We start from the raw sequence: 18,309 nt of genomic DNA, 5'->3' as shown, positions 1-18,309 counted from the left end.
GATGCTTTTCTTCAGCAGAGACAACAAAGATAAGCAAACGGTCAGAGCTGAAAATCGATGTCCCTGCACACTTCACATAAAATCTGACTGAGTAGTTGTGATATGACAAAAAAAAGGTTCAAGGGCCACGGAGGCTTTGCAAGGCGTTGTAGCCAACCAGTGACATTTGATTGGAAGTGAAGAATGGCATCCATATAAAAATGAAACAAACACGCCCAGTCTCAGTTTGGTTCTGAAATGACTCTTATTTATTTGAGTGTGTGATAGTCAAGCCAAAGCCAACGCAACTGCTTAGAAAAATAGGGGCCACGTTGTGAGTGGTGCAAACGCTCAGCAGAAAAGTTCAGAAACTCCAGTGACTGTTTTTCTTCTCAAACTTCTAAGAAAAGGCATCCGACTGTCGGCAGAGTACACAGATAATAATGAGATCACCCAGATATTGGCAAATGGGCTGTGCTTGAATATAAATTGGCTCCATTATCCTGCCAATCACACCTCGGCTCTGCCGGCTCAGCTGACAAAGGCAGCAGGTGTCTGGTGTGTCACCTCCTGCTGATGCGTTGCGACCCTAGAAACAAACAGGAGCGTGCGCAGCGCTGGTCGGACGTTTGCATACACTCATCTGTATGGACGGCATTACTTTGGGCTCTTACTGATGCTTTTGCATCGTTTTTTTTTTTTCCTCCAGGTGGAAGGATTTTGCAATGTGGAATATGGATAATTTGAATTAAAATGGAGAATTTTTGTAATTCACAAAGGTTCAAAATCATATATATATATATATATATATATATATATATATATATATATATATATATATATATATATATATATATACACATAAGGTGAAATGCATATATTTGCAGCAGAGGAACCACAAACGTTTGGAGCCATTAACAAGCCTCTGGTATAATTCTGGACGGATCTTTGACCATCGTTCTTGTCAGAATTAGTCGTGCTCTGTTGAATATTTTTGTTTTCCTGTAACAGACTTTTTTTTTTTTTACGTATAAACCTTTTATAGGGGTTGAAGTTGAGAGTATTCCAGAACCTTAATGTTAGCCTTCTTTGTCCATTCGCTCAGAACCAATTGAGTCCAAATTTCAACCATCTAACTATTTAAGATGAAGGTTTCAAAGTGATTCCTTCATTTATATCCTCCCAGTCATTTTTGTGCAACATGCCAGTACCTATGGAAGTGAAGAAAGACCCTCAGAGTGCCACAGGTATATAATTTTGCAATTTGAAGACCTCGCCTTTATTCGTTCTTGGTTGTAACTGTGAGCAGGTGTTTGACACAGTTGGGTGTTGAAATGAAAAAAACAAACAAACTCTGGCCAACGTTAAGCTTCTTGGATGGCCGAGACACTAAGCCTGTTAAAAATATTTTAAAGCAAAGTCTGTGCCAGGATATGAACCAATTCAAATGAGCTCCGCAGTTTCTGATAAGAAGAGTGGTCAAATATCCAGATCGAGTTACGCCGTCGGCTTGTTCCTGGTTTTACTGCAACTTGCTAAAGAACATTTAGCCAAATACAAGTGGGTGTTGATTTTAAGACATCATCAAAAGCCTGAAATCAACATGAACTTCATGCCCACGACTCATGTACGTAAACTTTTCAGCGTGTTGAATTGACTAAAATAGAGTTGTAAATAAGGCTTTGCGTTCAGAAGAAGACAAAAGTATAAAAATAGATAGTGCATTCAAACATATACAGTACGTCGATTTGTAATAAAAAAACAGTATATCAAAAGTGTAGCATTTCATCAAAAATACAAACTCAAAGGAACACTTGTGCAGAACTTGCAACGTTCGAGGCAGAGAGACAGCCTGAAAACTAATACTGACTGAGGAGAGAGCCCGTTGCTTCAGGACTTGTTTTTCCCCAATTCTGACTCACTTTGACTGTTTTTAACCCCCCCCCCATCCCACCTTCCCGTCTTTTTCTTTTTGTATTTCCACTGTACACCCACCTTCTCCTTATTGGCAGGAAAATTATGTAGTACCGGGATCAATCTAATGGCAGAGTGAGACGCTGACACACAGGGTGATTTTTAAAGGCCTGCCTTTCAACTCATCTCCTGTGGGGAACTGAAAAGGTGATTGCTGCGAGTGCTTAAGAAGCACCTTGTTATGATTGCCTTTCAGCAGTGCCTTGTGTTTTTTTTTTTTCTTCTTCTTCTTTTCTTTTTTTTTCCCCTTGTCTTTTTTGTTCTGGCATGCTAAAATGCTGCAGAATGCGGTGGAAAACAGAGGGTTCGGGGAGGTAAATCTTTCCGGAGTCCTTTTGGGATGCAGCAGATGCCTTTAACATTAGGCTGATCTTTAGAGCTCTCAGATAGTCGTGTTGCACAGAAATGGAGCTCTGCTCTGTGTGTGTGCGGAGGGTGTCTTAAGGATATTAAATAGTAAAGGATGGGGATTAATAATGGAACCTGACAGCTCATCTCCGGCTTCTATCTGCCTGACCGTCCCCACAATCTTCTCTTCCATTCCCTCCCTACCTCGTTTTTTTTTTTTTTCCCCCTTTTTCTTTTTTCCCTCTCAGTTTCTAATCCGGCGCGGTTCTCTCTGGCTCTGACCCTCCTTTGTGCTTCTTCCCTCCAGCTCTTTTGTCTCCCTTCTTCCTCTCTCTCAAGGACCTCGATCTTTCAGGGTCATGTCAGGCGAGTAGAAGAGCACGTTGGTGTTGTCGTCGTCGTCATCGCTCGGGTCGATAAGGTCTGCCTGTGTGTAGCGCACCGCCCCGGGGTAGTACTCTCCGATTCGCGTTCGGTCGCAGAGCCGTGACTGCAGAGCCAGCTGAGAAAGCAGACACAAACACGCACACGCGCACACGCGCACACACACACACACACACACACACACACACACACACACACACACACACACACACACACACACACACACACAGAGATTTGAATTAGTTTTCCCTACTTGCCCTGGTTTAGATGGCTAACTTCAAAAAAGCCTCTTTTCCTGTTTCCATTCTGGACATTTCCCAACAACGCCTTGCACAGGTTTTGATATCCTTTCCACTTTCTCCCATTTTTTCTTTTCACAACCGCCGACCTTGATGTATTTTAGTGTCTTTTTTTTTCTGAGATAGATCAACACAAAGTAGTGATAAACCGTGAAGTGGAAGGATATTGTTACACAGCTTTCTAAACGTTTTACAAATAAAAATCAATTTTCAGACCCGCAGATTTCTCATTTGAACTTCAAATGGGCGATTAAAACATTCTAGATCAAAGTATTGATCTGTCTCTCTAATATCTGGGAAAATACTCCCCACAGCATGTTGCTGCCACCGCCGTGCTCTTAATACCTTTGGGGAAAAAGTGTTAAAGAACCGACTGTTTTAACATATAAATGCAGGGTTGAACAATTTTTTCAGTTTTTGAATGAAAAATTGCAGTAAATTTCCCAAAAGAATGACTCTAAAATAACCTGTAATACTTTTTTTAAAATCCATTTTTGTCATCAGCTTTGAAACTTTGCATGTTTTCACAATCAGAAATCAGCTTTATTAGAGCGTACAGATGCTAAGCCTATTTAAATAAACAAAATAAAGAATGTTTTGCAGCATTTTTCACAAATATCAACATACCCTAAAAGAAAAATGTATCCATTCACTTTATTGCAAAAATGTTGTCGCTATTTTAAATTCTAAAAACAGAAATAAAATGATGGTTCTTTAAACATCAAAACAAATTTTCTTTAGAAGAATAATTAGTCTTTTTTCAAAATTATGTAACATGTATAGGTCTAATGTTTTATTTAGCTGGACTAAAAGGTTCTTGCAATGATAAAGGTTGCAGACCTCCGATCGAAACTTTGACAGAGCAGCTGTATTTACACTGAGATTAAATTAGGGACTCTATTTAATAATTAGGTGACTAGGCGGTTTGTTGAACTAGATTTCATTTGGGGGAATTCGATGAAAGTTGAGGTGATACTTCTTAGATATTTACTGTAAAAACCCTCATGAAAACTACATATTGCTTTCCTTGTACTTTAAAATTATGCAACAATAATTCTGGTAAGGAACCAAAACTTTCCCTCAAAAAAAAAAAACAACAACAAAAAAACCCCTAAATGTGACGGGTACAACCAAAATATCTGTAATGATAAAACAACATTCACTCTTTCACATCGCATGACTTTGCACGTGGTAATTTTTTCTTGCCACGCCATTGTTAGCGCATTCAACTTTGCTATGTGTTTTTCACATGAAATGACATCGATAACCTCTCTACTATACTATTCATGTGAAGTGAAACTGACGTTAGATGAACTTACAATAAAACATGCAGACTTCAAACTCTTTCACTGGTTTATTATTGATTTTGTGAGTTCTGTTTTGCTGTACCTCCCCTCAACCTTCCTCTTTGTTGCCTAAATATGGGTTATTGCTCCTTGAATTGACCAACGTCAAAAATACAACAAAGGAGGAGCTCCATCAGCAACTCCTCCTTCCCCCCCACACAGTAAAGGAAATCAGACCAACCACATTATGTTGAAGCTGTCAAAAAAAAAAAAAAGCGAGAAGTCAGCTTTAGGAGCTGGTCTGGCTCTAACTCACTCTCCTGTATGGTTTTAATTTCACATTATTCAAACTGAGATCATCTGCAGCAGCTAAGATACTAACAACTCATAATGTTCCCTTAAGCCCTGCATTAAAAAACAACCCGACTACCTCTTTTGGGAATGTTTTGTGACGTAACAGATTAGTAATTTCAGGATCTCAAATAAAAACAGAACATTACTCAAATTTCGTCCAATATGACTAAGATGATTGACTTTGTTCCCTTTTCTAAAGTCAGCTAACCTCGGCAGCTTTAATGTTTGCTTCTGCCTGTAATAGAAATATAAGATTCAAAACTTTGTTCACTTACAAATCCCAATTAAAGAATGTAGTTTGCAATGCATACATACAGGTGCATGAAGCAAACGAGCTGCCCTCTTTCCCCCACGTCATTTTTCTTTTTTTTTTAAAGTAACAGTCGTTACAGAGGAGCAGTCAGACAAAGGAAATCTAATGTGTTTTAGTACTCTCAGAAGAGCAAGGTCTTTCAGCGATACCCGATAACAAAAAGGGTTTCTGCTGAGTAAAAGAAATTTAGTAACTCAATCCACCACTGAGGGATCATGCGGGAGAGTAGGACTGAAATTTCAAGCCTCGCAGCGATAAAAGGGCCCAGTCGTCATTCACTGGAAGATGGCGTGAAACCAGCAGCTCCGAGACCTGCATGAGTAAACCCAGGGCGCAGAGCGGCGACGAGCGTTTAGTGACTGGGACATAAAAGGCATATGGAGAAAAAAAAGGACAGGTGGAAATGAAATAAACCGTTTTTGGCTTGTTGAGCCACAAACGGGCTGCGGTTCTGGGACTTTTTATATAGCTTCATGGACAAACGTTGTTTTTTTCTTCCTTCTTTTCTAGGAATAAACTTTTTATATACGTGTGTGCTACGTTTGCAGCGGCTCTGAGGCGAACGGAGGGGGTGTTTTCGGCGGCTCTCCTCTGCATGCATTCTGGCATACATGCAGAGGCAGAAGTGTTGTGAGCTCATTGCAGAGCCGAAGGCGGTTCAGCTGTATGGCTAGAATGCAGATCAATATCAGGGAAAGAGTGGAAGAAAGAGAGAGAGAGAGAGAGAGAGAGAGAGAGAGAGAAATGGAGAATGGATAGGTGGGAGGGATATGCAGCACAAAGGGAGAGAAAAATAATGTGAGAGAGATAAAATGCCAGAGATGCTTTAACGGGGTATAGCGGGAACAGAGAAGACGTATGGAACGGAGAGAAAGCAGGCGAGGCGGAAGAGGAGAAGAGTAAAACGCCGCCACTGCCGCTCATGGGAGGGAAGAGCAGAAGACAAGAAAAGCAAGAGGTGCAGAGTAGAGAGGAACACAAAAAACACGTTAATCAAAGAAGTTAGGAAACAAATCAATCGATCAATGCACTCCGTAATAATTTGCTTACTTGAATATATCTGATCTGCAACCAGTATAAGTTTTCCCTCTAGTTGGACTGACAAATAAAGCTGGTTTCAGCTTCAGGTGATTAGAGATATTAAAAGTTTAAAATCAGGAAATTTGCTGAGGTCATTTGAAGAAATATCTAAAAACAAAAATTTCAATACTCTTTATCCTGAGTTTTGTTTTTCTTACAAAATACCTACAATTAAGGGAATTTAATAGATTACAATCTCCACAACCTCTTATCTGTTTCCAGGTTTGTCCGTAATAGAAAAAGAGAACAAAGTGGATGGGTTTCCGGAACTGTCTGTAAATCCTCTTAAGGGCATTTGTGAACAGTGAACAAGGAATTAAGAATAATGTAGTCTTAATTGGTTGATGGGAAGCTACGAAACACCTGGGAAGCTTAATGAAGACAACAGAGTTCCCTGATTTAAATCTGATAAATGTGTGGGGGTTGTTTTTGGCAGTATGTGCAAGGAAAAAGACTTTCTATGTATTAGTAAATGTTGGGATTCAGGACATAATCTATGTCCAAAAAAAAAAACCCTTCTGAGCCCAAACTATTTACTTTGGGTTTGGTCTCCTAACTCCGCTGGATCAAAGCGTATTCTTGGAAATATTTGCAGTAACCTAGAAAAGGACTGATAGATTTTGTAACTTAGCTACAAGAAGAGAAGAAAATGCCCATTTTATCAGAGCTAAACATTCATTATTTGAGGGCATCCAGGGTCCTGTTATTCGGTACTCATAGAGAACCGATATGACCCCAGCATTGGGAATACCGGATGATTAAATCTTGTGATGAACTGTGAGCTTGGAGAGAGCTTTAAATTGTCTCAAGCAACTGTTCGTGGAATCATCCTCAGTCAACCTTCAACAGCGATTTTATTTGTTTTGTTATCGTAAGGCAATCACTTGTGCTTGCTTCATCCCCTTCCTCCTCCCCCCCAATAGTTAATTAGCTGGCGAAAAGGAAAAAACAAAAACTTCATTATAAAACAAAACCAGTAGTTACACCAACTAGGTGCTCCTGCTGAGTTTAAGAATGTGTTTAAGCAAAGTCAAAATGCTCAATGCAAAGTTTGATGTTAGTCGGCTTTATCCAGTTGAAAACATTTTCTCATCCTGTTGGAAACCCCAGATTGAAACCGCAACAATCAGATGAAGAGAAATTAAAGGTCACTGGTAGGAACTGGAACACCAGTGTCGCCGTCCAGTTCCGCCAGTTCGGCATCAACGTGGATTGAGAAGTTGCTTTCAAATGTAGGAAACCACAGTAGCTTTCAAGCATGGTGGTTGTAGCATCATGCTGAGGTTCTTTTTCATTGCCAGTGGTATTGTGTTTCACAAACTGACCAACTCCAAATTGCTTGACTTAATCAAAAATCATCAGCTAGAACAGGGGAGTACAAAATGTGGCTCCGCAGCACACTGAGGGCGGCATCGTCACTGACAAATAAAATCTTCTCATTCCTTAGCCATCTTAATTTTCTATTAAATACAAGCATCCAAGAACTTTAACTCAAACCCGGCTTGGTACCAGAATGTTTTGGGCCTCATGGCCAAACGTTTAGACGCCACGGAGCTAGATGGTTGAAACTTGGACAGATTTAAGTGTTCCAACAGGATAATTACCCCAAACACATATCAAGAGTAGTTTTAGCAGGTTCAGATTAAGCTTCTAGAATGACTTCTATCAACTCTGCCAAGAGGAGTGGTCACATATCCAGGTTTATGTCAGGATCTCGTTACAAATTAGGAAGTGTGCAGTCGAGTTACAACTTGATAAGAGGCATATGAACAAATATTAATGGAGGTGTAAAGTATTTGAGCCTGTATGTTTAATTTTGAGCCTGTTTGTGCAAGAGAAATCCACCAGAAATCTAAACGAGATATAAAAATCATTGCAGTTAAAAAGTTCACCCCGAAAAAAAAAAAAAGCCCCAAATAAGATAATATACCTGATGAAAAGGATATAACCTCCAATGTGGTAAGAAAGGATCCTTATCATTAAGGTGTCCTCGGTCATGAAAACTCAACACTGATGAGGAGATTTGGATATGTTGGATAGAAATAGGGACTATGTAAAGAAGGGTGATAAGAAAAATGAGGAACCTGAAACTGGTGGTTTAACACAGTCAACACAGCTGATGTGTACCTTTTGTGGTAAACTAGCTTCCCTGTACCTTGACATGCAACTCCCATAAAACGTAACACGTTCAGTCAATACAGACCTCCACACCTCTGATTGGCCTATAAAGCATATAAAAAAAGCACGCTACTTTGCTCCAACATAATGGTCACGAGAATCACACATGCAAGACCTAACAGGCTGTCATTTTCCTTGATTTGCTATTAGAGAGCATTATTCCGCCTGCAGCTTCTAACTTGTTTCAAACTGTACTGGTCTGTACAAGACTAACACATCACAGTGACTAACACAGCGAGGTACTCCTCAAGTACCTCACTGTGTTCCCGAGCTGCGGTGAATTCGGTGCGAGTGAGTTTCGTTTGAACTTTTTTACCTCTTTAACAACACATATCAGTACATCTGCAGTGGAAACCCTAACAAAAAGAGCAGATACGAGCTGTGCAAGAAGAAATTGTTACACGGGAGACTGACTCCTTCCACAGCTTCCCTGTAGCCTAAGTGGCCCGGACTCTGCAAGGATTTGACCTTACAGAATAAATTCCAAGAGGAAAGAGCAGGGGAGGTAATCATTCACCAAAAGATCATTTCAGACTGAAAATCCTTTTTTTTGGTCCACATCTCTGCCACGAAGGACCATAAACTTTAGGAAAACATTTTTTAGGAGTTGTGTCAGTCCAACTCCATGGAAACCACTCCCAGAACAAAAAAAGGGACAACAAAGAGCACCAAGAGCCTTTTGGATTAAAGGCTGGATCATTTCATTAGCACGAGTCACAACTGTCACGTTAGCTGGCTCAAGATTTTGTCCCTTGCTTTACACCTACTCCCCAACTTGTCTCTATGATGGCCTGACTGGAGATTTCAAGGTATAACGACAAAAGGTTGGATTTTGGTTCGCTAAACCAAACAGAAATGCCTTAAAATTTAGCAGCAGATTAAGCGAACACCAGCGGATTCTTACACTACAACACCCTAGATCACAAATTTGCATATCTTTGATATTAAAAATGTTTTGTCTAGAAGTACGCAAAGAAATCAGCAAAAGGATCGTAATCACACGATGCTGACCAGACCAAAATCAGTGAATGGACCAAGGTCATGGTGACCACAACACTCTTCAGTATGGAAGTGGTTACTGGGGGAAGAAGTCTTCAAATTTAACAGTTTAGTTACACTTATTGTTAGGTTATTGAGAAACTGACACAAAAGCTGTAAGAAGCTATTTAACCCTCACATGGTCTTAAGAGGCAGCGTTATTTAGACCCAACAAGTTTTTTATTCTGTGTGCGGTCTGGCGGGGTTGCACTGACCCTGTGTGCACTTTTACAAATTTTTTGTGTGTGTGTGTCAATTTTTTTCAGAAATTGATGGGCTGACAGGACATCCCTCCCGCTTCGTCGCTGTCCGACCGTTACATTTTCTGTGCTCTTGCCAAGTGTCAAACAGCAGGAGGATTAAAAAGTATTTTCTACAGTACACATAGCTTATTTTTAGATTTTATGGTTAGAAAACAGGTCAACACTTCGGAGCTACCTTGAGTACATTTATTTCAATTTTGCATAGAAGTGATACCACCTGAAGTAAACATCAGTAGTTACCACAAAGACTATAGATTAGTGCCAAGTTGGTCTGTTTCACTGTTTTAAACCAAACGGAAGTCAACCACAAATCTTTGATAATCTAATTTCGAGTTTTAACTGTTCCACAGCCTCCTGAGATGCAAAGGCAAAGCAGAAGTAGGGCAAGTAGGTCTTACCCTTACTTTACTCTTTGTAGATGCCTATAGATCATTGCCAGGGTGTGTGGAACATTTGCAGATTAAGGATTAAATTGCGATCTGAACGAGTAAAGGAGTATTTGTCCTAAAAGCCAACGAGAAACTTGAAAAACTTAGAAAATTTAGGGACTTAGGTGAGGAATTTACTGCTACATGCTATTGTCATTTAGTCAACCCAAAACTGCTAACAAGGCAGCAATTTATTTGTTGTGTCTGTGAATCAATCAAAATAATAAAGCAGGGACATCCCAAATCTTATATGTATTGGCTTTCTCCGCTCACTCCGATGGTACAGGAGCGAGTCGGTACCAATATGAAAATGACAAAAGATTGCAGCCAGCAGCTCTATCAAAATGTACATATGGAGCGTGAGTTGTGTACAAAGACACCTTCAAGTAAGGAAAGATTAAAAAAAATAAATAAATAAATAAAATACAGAAAAGCAGGCATTTTAAAGGGAGAGCGTACTTGAACACGATGAGGCTGGGTTAGGAGGTGCTGGGAGGAGGAAAGCACAGATTCTCTGCTTTGAGAGAGGAATGTTTTGACGCTGTCACCCCATCAGCACCCGCTCCTCTCCCCCACCCCTCCTCTCCCCCGCCAATCTCACACCTGATGTGTGGGGGCTGCTGGGAGCCGCATGCCAAGATGAATAACAACCGGCTGTTAGTCACGATAGCGCACAAACACACACGCCGCCTGTCTCTCCCCTCTCCCTCCCTCCCTCCCTCCCTCCCTCCCTCCGTCTCTCCCTGTCGTCTTCTTCCTCGCCTTCCTCTCTTTCTGCCTGACACACACAAACAGCGCTTTCCCCGTGATTTACGAACACATTGAGATTCAATTTCGCTGCTCTGTCTCTCTGTCTCTTTCACCCCGCTCGCCACAGCGCAACACTGACATTTGGGTTGAAGGTCACACCGCACATTCCACTCTTCCACGCTGAGCTCGTGACCTGTTATCAGCGTGGCCGCTGAAACCGAGGAGGTGGCAATATGCATGAATGCGTGTGTTTGCGTGCGTGCGTGTGTGTTTGCGCACAACTAAACCACGACCACAGAGGATTTTTTTTTTTTTTTGCTTGTTGTTCAATATCAGCTCCAGCTCGTAGCTGCAGATACAGTCAATGTTTGCAGATTGAGACAAATGTGCGCAGAACTCTATTGATTGGGGTGTTTATTGAAATGCAACCGATGATGTTCAGGATTGAAATGCGGCAATATTATATTTCTGATAAGCTTCGCTTCATTACATTTTCCTAAAAGCTAAATTTCTCAATGTTACACAGGAAATGAGGTCCTACATTGGTAATTTCGCTCAGGAAAAGTAGATTTCGGTATTAGATGCGGCAATTATCTCAGACGAACAGCTGCCACACATGGTACCAATTATTGGCGGTGATCGTTTTCCAGCGTGAGAGCAATTAAAACGTTGGTTAAGGTAAAATTACAAGTATTAGAGCTGCTCGTATTCAGGATTCCTAAAAGGGATTACAGGAAAAATGAGTGACTTATAAGCAGCTAATACCTTTGCCACCCAGGCAGACTGCAGTTAACATCTGTAAAGACTTAGTCCTTGATATAATGGAAATAAAATGTGATCACCTCTTTGTGTCATCAGAATTTTGTGAATATTTAAAGTTATTGACTGAAATGGGATTTTATAAGGTCCTGCTGCAGTGAAATTCTTGCAGCGAACTCAATGGTAAATCCTGCATCTTGATATTATAATTATTTATGCTGATATAAATTATTATTTTAGCAGTCTATTAGTTATTCTTAATGAGTAATAAAAAGATTTAATATTAGTAAATTGCCATAACAGCAGTGTTAATAGGAGATGGATCTGCATTAAAATGTTCCTATCTGTGAATCCCTAACAATTACTCTTCCGAAGCTAAGAAAAATAACATCTGACAATAATAGCTCATTTTTTAAGTCAACCTGGACAGGCATTACACAAAACTCTGAAATGATGCTAAACGTAATACTAAAAAAGCAGGAGTCTCTCAACGACGTTTTGAAAAAAGTATATACTCCGGTCTTTAGTTTATATATTCATCTTCAGTCAATTTAATAGATGAACTCTCACTTTGCATTTTTGTGATCTGGAGCAATACCTGAGCTGCAAAGAATAAGCTAAAAGATAGAAATTGCACTACTTGGTCTCATTATTGGTCATTTTGGTTTAATAGTTGAATTTTTATATTATACTATTTAATCTGCTGACAGAGATAAAGAAACCACAAATCAACCATGGGCATCCTATTGAGGGAACTAACTTCCTTTTAAAGGAACGCTAATGGCCATATTAGCCACACACAGAGCCTTTTGCAAAAGTATTCAAAGCACAGTTCATATTTTGTCACTTGGCAACCACAAGCCTCAATGTATTGTATTTGAATTTGATACGATAGACCAACATTAAACAGTATAAAATTTTGGGGGTGGAAAGAAATGGTTTGCAGATTTGTTGCCTACTAAAAATCTGAAAAAAAGGGCATGCATTATATATAGCTGTCCTGTGAAGGCCTCAGACGTTTGTTGCAGAACATTAGTGAACAAACAGCAACATGAAGGCTAGGTTGGAGAATCTGTCGCCAGTCGTCGTGATCTCCACAAGTACGGACATTGTGGAAGAGACGCAACACAAAAGTGGCCACAATTCAACATTTTGGGTTACAAGCAAAATGATATGCACATGGAACAATTAACACTAAATCCTGAGGGGATTTCAGCATTATGAAAAACTCCATATACTTGACAAAGACAATGTTTGTTCCCCTCCTCTCAGGCAGGAAGCCGCGGAGCATCAGCTGCTGAAGCAAAAGACTGAGAAATGGTTTCTTCACAGCTGAATTGTAGCGGAGCACTGCAGCGTTCCACATTATTTCCTGGGTCATGTACACATTAGACATTCACATATCTGCTAGATCGGCAAAACACTTGGACCCACTGCACTTCTATTGTATAGATTGGTTGGGCGTGCTAGACTCTCCTAATATATTTCTGCCTGTCTTTGTTTTTTTTTAAATTTCTTTACTTATTGGTTGTTTCCCAGTCCCAAAATACTCATAAAATGCTCCATTACCTTGCTTAATGCAATTTAAATGTGTAGTATTTTCTGGTTACACCTTAATATAAACGACTGCGAATCTGATGGATTGATTTAGTCAAAACTTTCACTATACGAGATCAGGACCACTGATCAAACAAAATACCTACAGTTGCCACTTGAGACTTATAAATACGTATCAAAATCTCATACACGCCCAGTACACAAGAAGTATATTAACTATCTCAAATCACTGATTATCAAAATGGATATGAAACAATCCAACAGCGTACACATCCAAAACATCCAGGACAAAACATCCAGAGATTAGTAGTGCATTTTTTGGGATATGGAATGATCAAAACTCTAAAAGGTTAGAAATAAACGGTAAAATGACTGGCACCCCATTTAACATGGGGTGTTTTGATTTTCACTCATTGGCACCAGTGTCACATTGATCAGCCTTCATTTCATGCCAAATTTCTTTTGGCAAACTCAAGTAGCAGCACCCAAAGTTGACACCTGATCGTCATAAAATTCTTAAAACGCAAGAAATTTTGTCATTAGCCATGCTTAGCTGATAAAACATTTCAATTACCTCTCTTACTTCCCCTGAGTATTGACCACGGCACGGCAGTTTTGTTTCCAGTAAGTAATAATTGTATTTTCAAATGAAATTACGAGTGATACATCTCATAATTCACTTGCGTAAAATCTCTGAATTAGTTGCCATAAGATATTTCTCTCGTCGGAAAATTGCTCACATCAACATCTGTCAAACACCGTCCATTACAAGCCTCCTGGGGAGAAAACACTTCAGTAAATGTATTGATGACAGCTCTACAAGCTGGCCAATCAATATCAATAACTCAACAATTACTTTATCAGTCACCGAGATTGGTGACTTTGAAAATTTATTTCACCGCGATGAGTTTCATGTTTTCATGTGGAAGAGTTTCTGTGTGCTCTTAATGTTCAGCTTTTACATATTCCACAAGGAATTAATAGCGTCCAAAACAGTAGCCATCATTTCTTTGATACTGTCACTAATCCTTAAAGCGAATTAAAAAGTTATTCACAGAGAGAATAAACAGTAACCTTGGTCAGAAATAACCCAGCAGGGACGCTTTTGTAAAATTTTCCGGTTATTAACATTAAATGGTTAAGCCTTGCAAAGAGTCAGGCACTGAGCAGACCACCTGATTATACAGGCCCAATTTACAGAGCCCTAAAGAGCTTAAAGCCAAAACTAGTCAACACTAATAATCTCAGTATTCAACAACGGTCTCAAAACAGAGGTTTGAAGGCAACGTAAAGCGCTTTCCACTTGGGCGGTAGAGTAGAGACCAGCTATAGGAGGCTCTGCCGTTGAGTCCCTCCGCCTCTCTGGGTGTTAACAAGACACCGGGCAGACACTGAACTCTGGATTTCTCACAATGTGTTCATCAATGTGCGAAAGAAAGGGAAAAAAAATCCCGGCACAAACCAGAAAGGAGCACTGTGGGAAGGAACGTGTGAAAGAATGAATGAAAATCATGCAGTGAAGCACTTTGTAGAACCCAGCCACTGTTAAAAGGCGCCGTGTGCCATTTCCTTCTCCTGACAATAGAAGCCTGCCTGGTAGATGCTTGTGGCATATCACAGCGAGATATGCTACAGGAACTCAAGCATGTACGAGCAAAAACAAAAAACAATTAAGCCTTTCAGTCTCGTGGTCTGTCATCTACAGCATGCGTTCATGTACTGCAGCCACCGGAGACCCTAAAAGAAAAAAGCAAGGATAGGGTGCAAGGCAAACCCCACTTAGAGGTTTAAATTTTTATTTTTACACATGCTAGTATGCGTTCGACATAACTACTCTGACGAAACATCAAACTGTTCAACAGAAACGGAAAGAATCTACAATAGCAACTCCATCGGACACATTACTCCTCTCAGCCACTTTAGCGATTCCTTCCAGTTAAGCTAAGACCACCATTAAGTCCCACTAATGGCTGAAGTGTCTTGACAACAGCTGGATGGACTGCTGTCAAACTTGGTGCAGAATCTCATAACTAATGACCCCTGACCATTCATCTACAGCCATGTGTTAGGTTTTACATTTGAACAGATTTATGCAGATTTGAAAGAATTTACATATACATGTACTTGCTTATCCTTTCAACTCTCTCTGAAAATATGACCACACCACTGACATTGCTTCTCCGCTTCAGTTAAACACGCTCCCAAACCAGAGGTGCATCACTATTATGCTCAAGTAAATGCCACAACATGGCAGGGCATCCTACTTGAAACAGCAACACCAACTGCAACGAGATGGAAACATTTAAATTGGCAAATGTTTGTGCAATTTTATTTTTTTATATTACTTAGAAAAAATCATAAAGTTAGCATGTACAAACTTTTGGTAATTGAATTAAGTTTCTGTTGCATTTTTCCACCCCTTTTCTAATAAGACTGTATTAATGAGTGGGTGGTGTTTTGAATTACACTCTGCATTAGGACAGCTTAGGTTTTCAGTACAAAGTACAGCTCTGTGTATTCTAGCCACAAGTCAACACGTGGAACTAACGAGTCAGGATGAAACCTGTATGTTACCTTTTAGCCAAAACCAGGCTAAAAACCATTTAGCCTGGTTTTGGCCATGCTAAATAAACTTTCATTTATTTTGATAGTTTGGGGATTGAAGAGTAGCGATGCTTTTATGCATACAGAGGCAGGTAGGAAAACTGCAATTTACCGCAACTTGAGCTAAGTGACCGATCAGAGGCACAAGGAATGGTAGCAATTAAGGAGATAAATACATTGCAATCGGTAATTAATAGGTGTGAAATGACCTGCAGTACTGAGTTAAATCTGCACATTTAATTAAAAAGATTAGATAAGTACACATTGTCACATTCGTCTCTTTACACTTAAGTCAAATTAAGTTTTTAGATTAAGTTACACTCACATGCTTGCGGAAGCCGGCGTTAAAAATAATCAGTAACTCAACACTGCACCAGAAAGGAACAAAAATAAAAGATTTCCATTCAAACTGGACTCGGACCACCTACCCATACACACTGGGTCTCCTCCAAATGTGTCAAATATCCTCCCCCTCCCCCACCCATGTTTGAGAGACCTTGTGTTAGACACCGAACTCCACATTTCTCACAATGCGCTCATTGATGTGACGAATGTTAGTATGTGTGAGTAAAGAGTGGGAGAAAGAGAAAAGCACCGCACGAACAGAATGAGCGTGTGAATGAATGAACGAGTGGCGCCATGTGAAGCACCGCTTAGAATCTCGCCAAGGTTAAAAAGGCGACAAGTGCAATTTGCCGTTGTCTGCAAAGGCAAAAATGTAAAATATGCTTCAGCCATTCAGGAATACCTGCAGAAAACAATAAATTAAGGAGCCTTGTAATCATACTGTCTGTCACGCCTGCAGAGAGAAAGCTTCTTAGAATGCTCTGAAGAAAACCTGTTCTGGCTCTTTGCAGATGCACATTCAAAATGCATCGTATAAGTGACCCTTTAACTTGTATTTCTGTTTTAGGGAAACACAGATTGTTGCAGGAGCCGTGTTTGTTCAAATGTGATTCTTTATCTCTACAGGTGTATGTCTTTGCACAAGTATTCATACCCTCTTAATGTAAGAAATAAAAAATATATTTTTTCCAAATAAAGTGCTGTGTTCATTTTTATTCAGCCAACCTGAGCCAATCCTTTTCAGAGTCATGTTTCACTGTAACTACGGTTGCACGTCTTTGAGGCCAACTCTAGCAATTTGACCTTGAGATTGAACTGTTTGGCCATTCTTCTTTCCAAAATAACTCAAGTTCAGTCAGATTGGATGGAAAGCATTCATGAGCATAAATCTCCACCAACTCTCAATTAGGTTTTGGTCCAGGCTTTGAATAGGCAATTTTAACACATTCATTTGCTTTGTTCTTAAAGGAGCAGTATTTAACTTTATTTAGATTTATATCATGTGATAATGTTATTCCCACATCCAAAACGTACCTGGAGTGTTGTTTTGATTCTTTCATGTATTTTTGAGGAGTCCTTTAATCTCTCCCCAGTGCCTCCACCACTCAGCTCCTTCAGACTAGCCAGCAGCAATTAGCAAACACCTGGTGGAATTGCACATCTGCTGAGCTCATTACGTGAGCTACTTATCAGTCCTGTGCTATGACGAATGTTTCTAAACGCTTGAAAGATGAATATTGATGTGATGACATGAAGGCGGAGTTTCAGAAAGACCATGAACTTCTTAAAGAGACGGATCTGATTTAGGGATATGAGAGGAGTACAAATGCACAGCACAAGTTTCTGATTTTTATATGCAAAATCACAAAAAAAATATGTCTAAATGTGAAATAGTTTGAGGGTGGTGTATATACAACAAGGGGTCCAACATTTAGTCAGACCGACCTCCATTTTGGGAGCTCATCTTTGTGCACATCCTGTGTTCTGTAGCAACAAAGCATTGTTACAAAACGAAACTATACAAGCATGTTTGTGTGTGTGCAGTTCCTGTACCTGCAATCCAGTTGGGCTCAGCAGACTCCACCACTCCTTATCCAGGCCAAAAACAAAGGCATTGGCCAAACCATGGAGAGGTGCTGACAGGACGTGCAAAAGGGTGAGAGGGAACGAAGGATCTTCAGGGTAGAAGGCATTATGGAGTCTGGTGGAGGAGGACAGGACAAGACACAGGGAAGTGCTGAGTTGTAATGTTGAAAAGTTTTAAATAAAAGAAGCAACCTGCAGGAGAGCTAAAGAGGTGAGGACGAAGTAATTAAAGGAGAAGAAAGACAGCTACAGGACGAGGAAAAAAAAAAGCAAGAGCCTGATAGAGCAACAGAAAGCGAGGCAGAGGACAAGTGAGTGACAGAGTGAGGGACAGGGTGAGAACGAGAGGTAATGAGAGCAAGTGGCGGAGGCAGAAAAAGAAGGAGCAAGAGAGGGAAAAGGGGAGGGTGAAAGAGCGAGCGAGCTTTATATCAGCGTTTAAGAGCCCATTAGGCAGCGTGAGACGGCTGGGCTGACACATTCTTGGCTGCTGCTCCGACAGCACGCAGCACTTTACAAGGACGGGGAGATGTGTAGCGCTCGACTCGCTTCCTCTCCTTCTCACCACTTTCTCTCAGCTCCGTTTCCACCTCTCCAGACCACAGTTTCAACGATGCATCTCCTCTCATTACCACACGCTAATTTCTTGACCTATCCTCTGCAAACACTCCGTCTCCCCTGCGCGTTCGTGTTTAACCATTGATGTGTGTTTTCATTTTCAAAGACAAGGATCGCGTACATTTCCCCGCCTGTCCCCCACCACCCAACATTTTAGTTGTGTTT

At 40.3% G+C, this 18,309-nt stretch overlaps 1 protein-coding gene across 2 annotated transcripts in view; it reads right to left on the bottom strand.

Annotated features, from left to right (window-relative positions):
* Window positions 1–1,231: 1,231 nt before the first annotated feature.
* Window positions 1,232–18,309, bottom strand: part of LOC116723364 (cyclic AMP receptor-like protein A) — a 73,706-nt gene continuing 56,628 nt past the window's right edge. For both annotated transcript variants that reach the window (XM_032568199.1, XM_032568198.1), the window contains 2 exons: window positions 17,494–17,641; window positions 1,232–2,803 (listed from right to left, as the gene is read on the bottom strand). In XM_032568199.1, the coding sequence (XP_032424090.1) occupies window positions 2,636–2,803; window positions 17,494–17,641 (316 nt within the window). In that variant the 3' untranslated portion in view covers window positions 1,232–2,635. The remainder of the gene's footprint in view (window positions 2,804–17,493; window positions 17,642–18,309) is intronic.

The sequence above is a fragment of the Xiphophorus hellerii genome, chromosome 7 (genome assembly GCF_003331165.1).
Source record: "Xiphophorus hellerii strain 12219 chromosome 7, Xiphophorus_hellerii-4.1, whole genome shotgun sequence".
NCBI classification, from domain to species: Eukaryota; Metazoa; Chordata; class Actinopteri; order Cyprinodontiformes; family Poeciliidae; genus Xiphophorus; species Xiphophorus hellerii.
The sequence above is the reverse complement of the archived record's forward strand: the minus strand, read 5'-3'. Positions and strand labels throughout refer to the sequence as shown.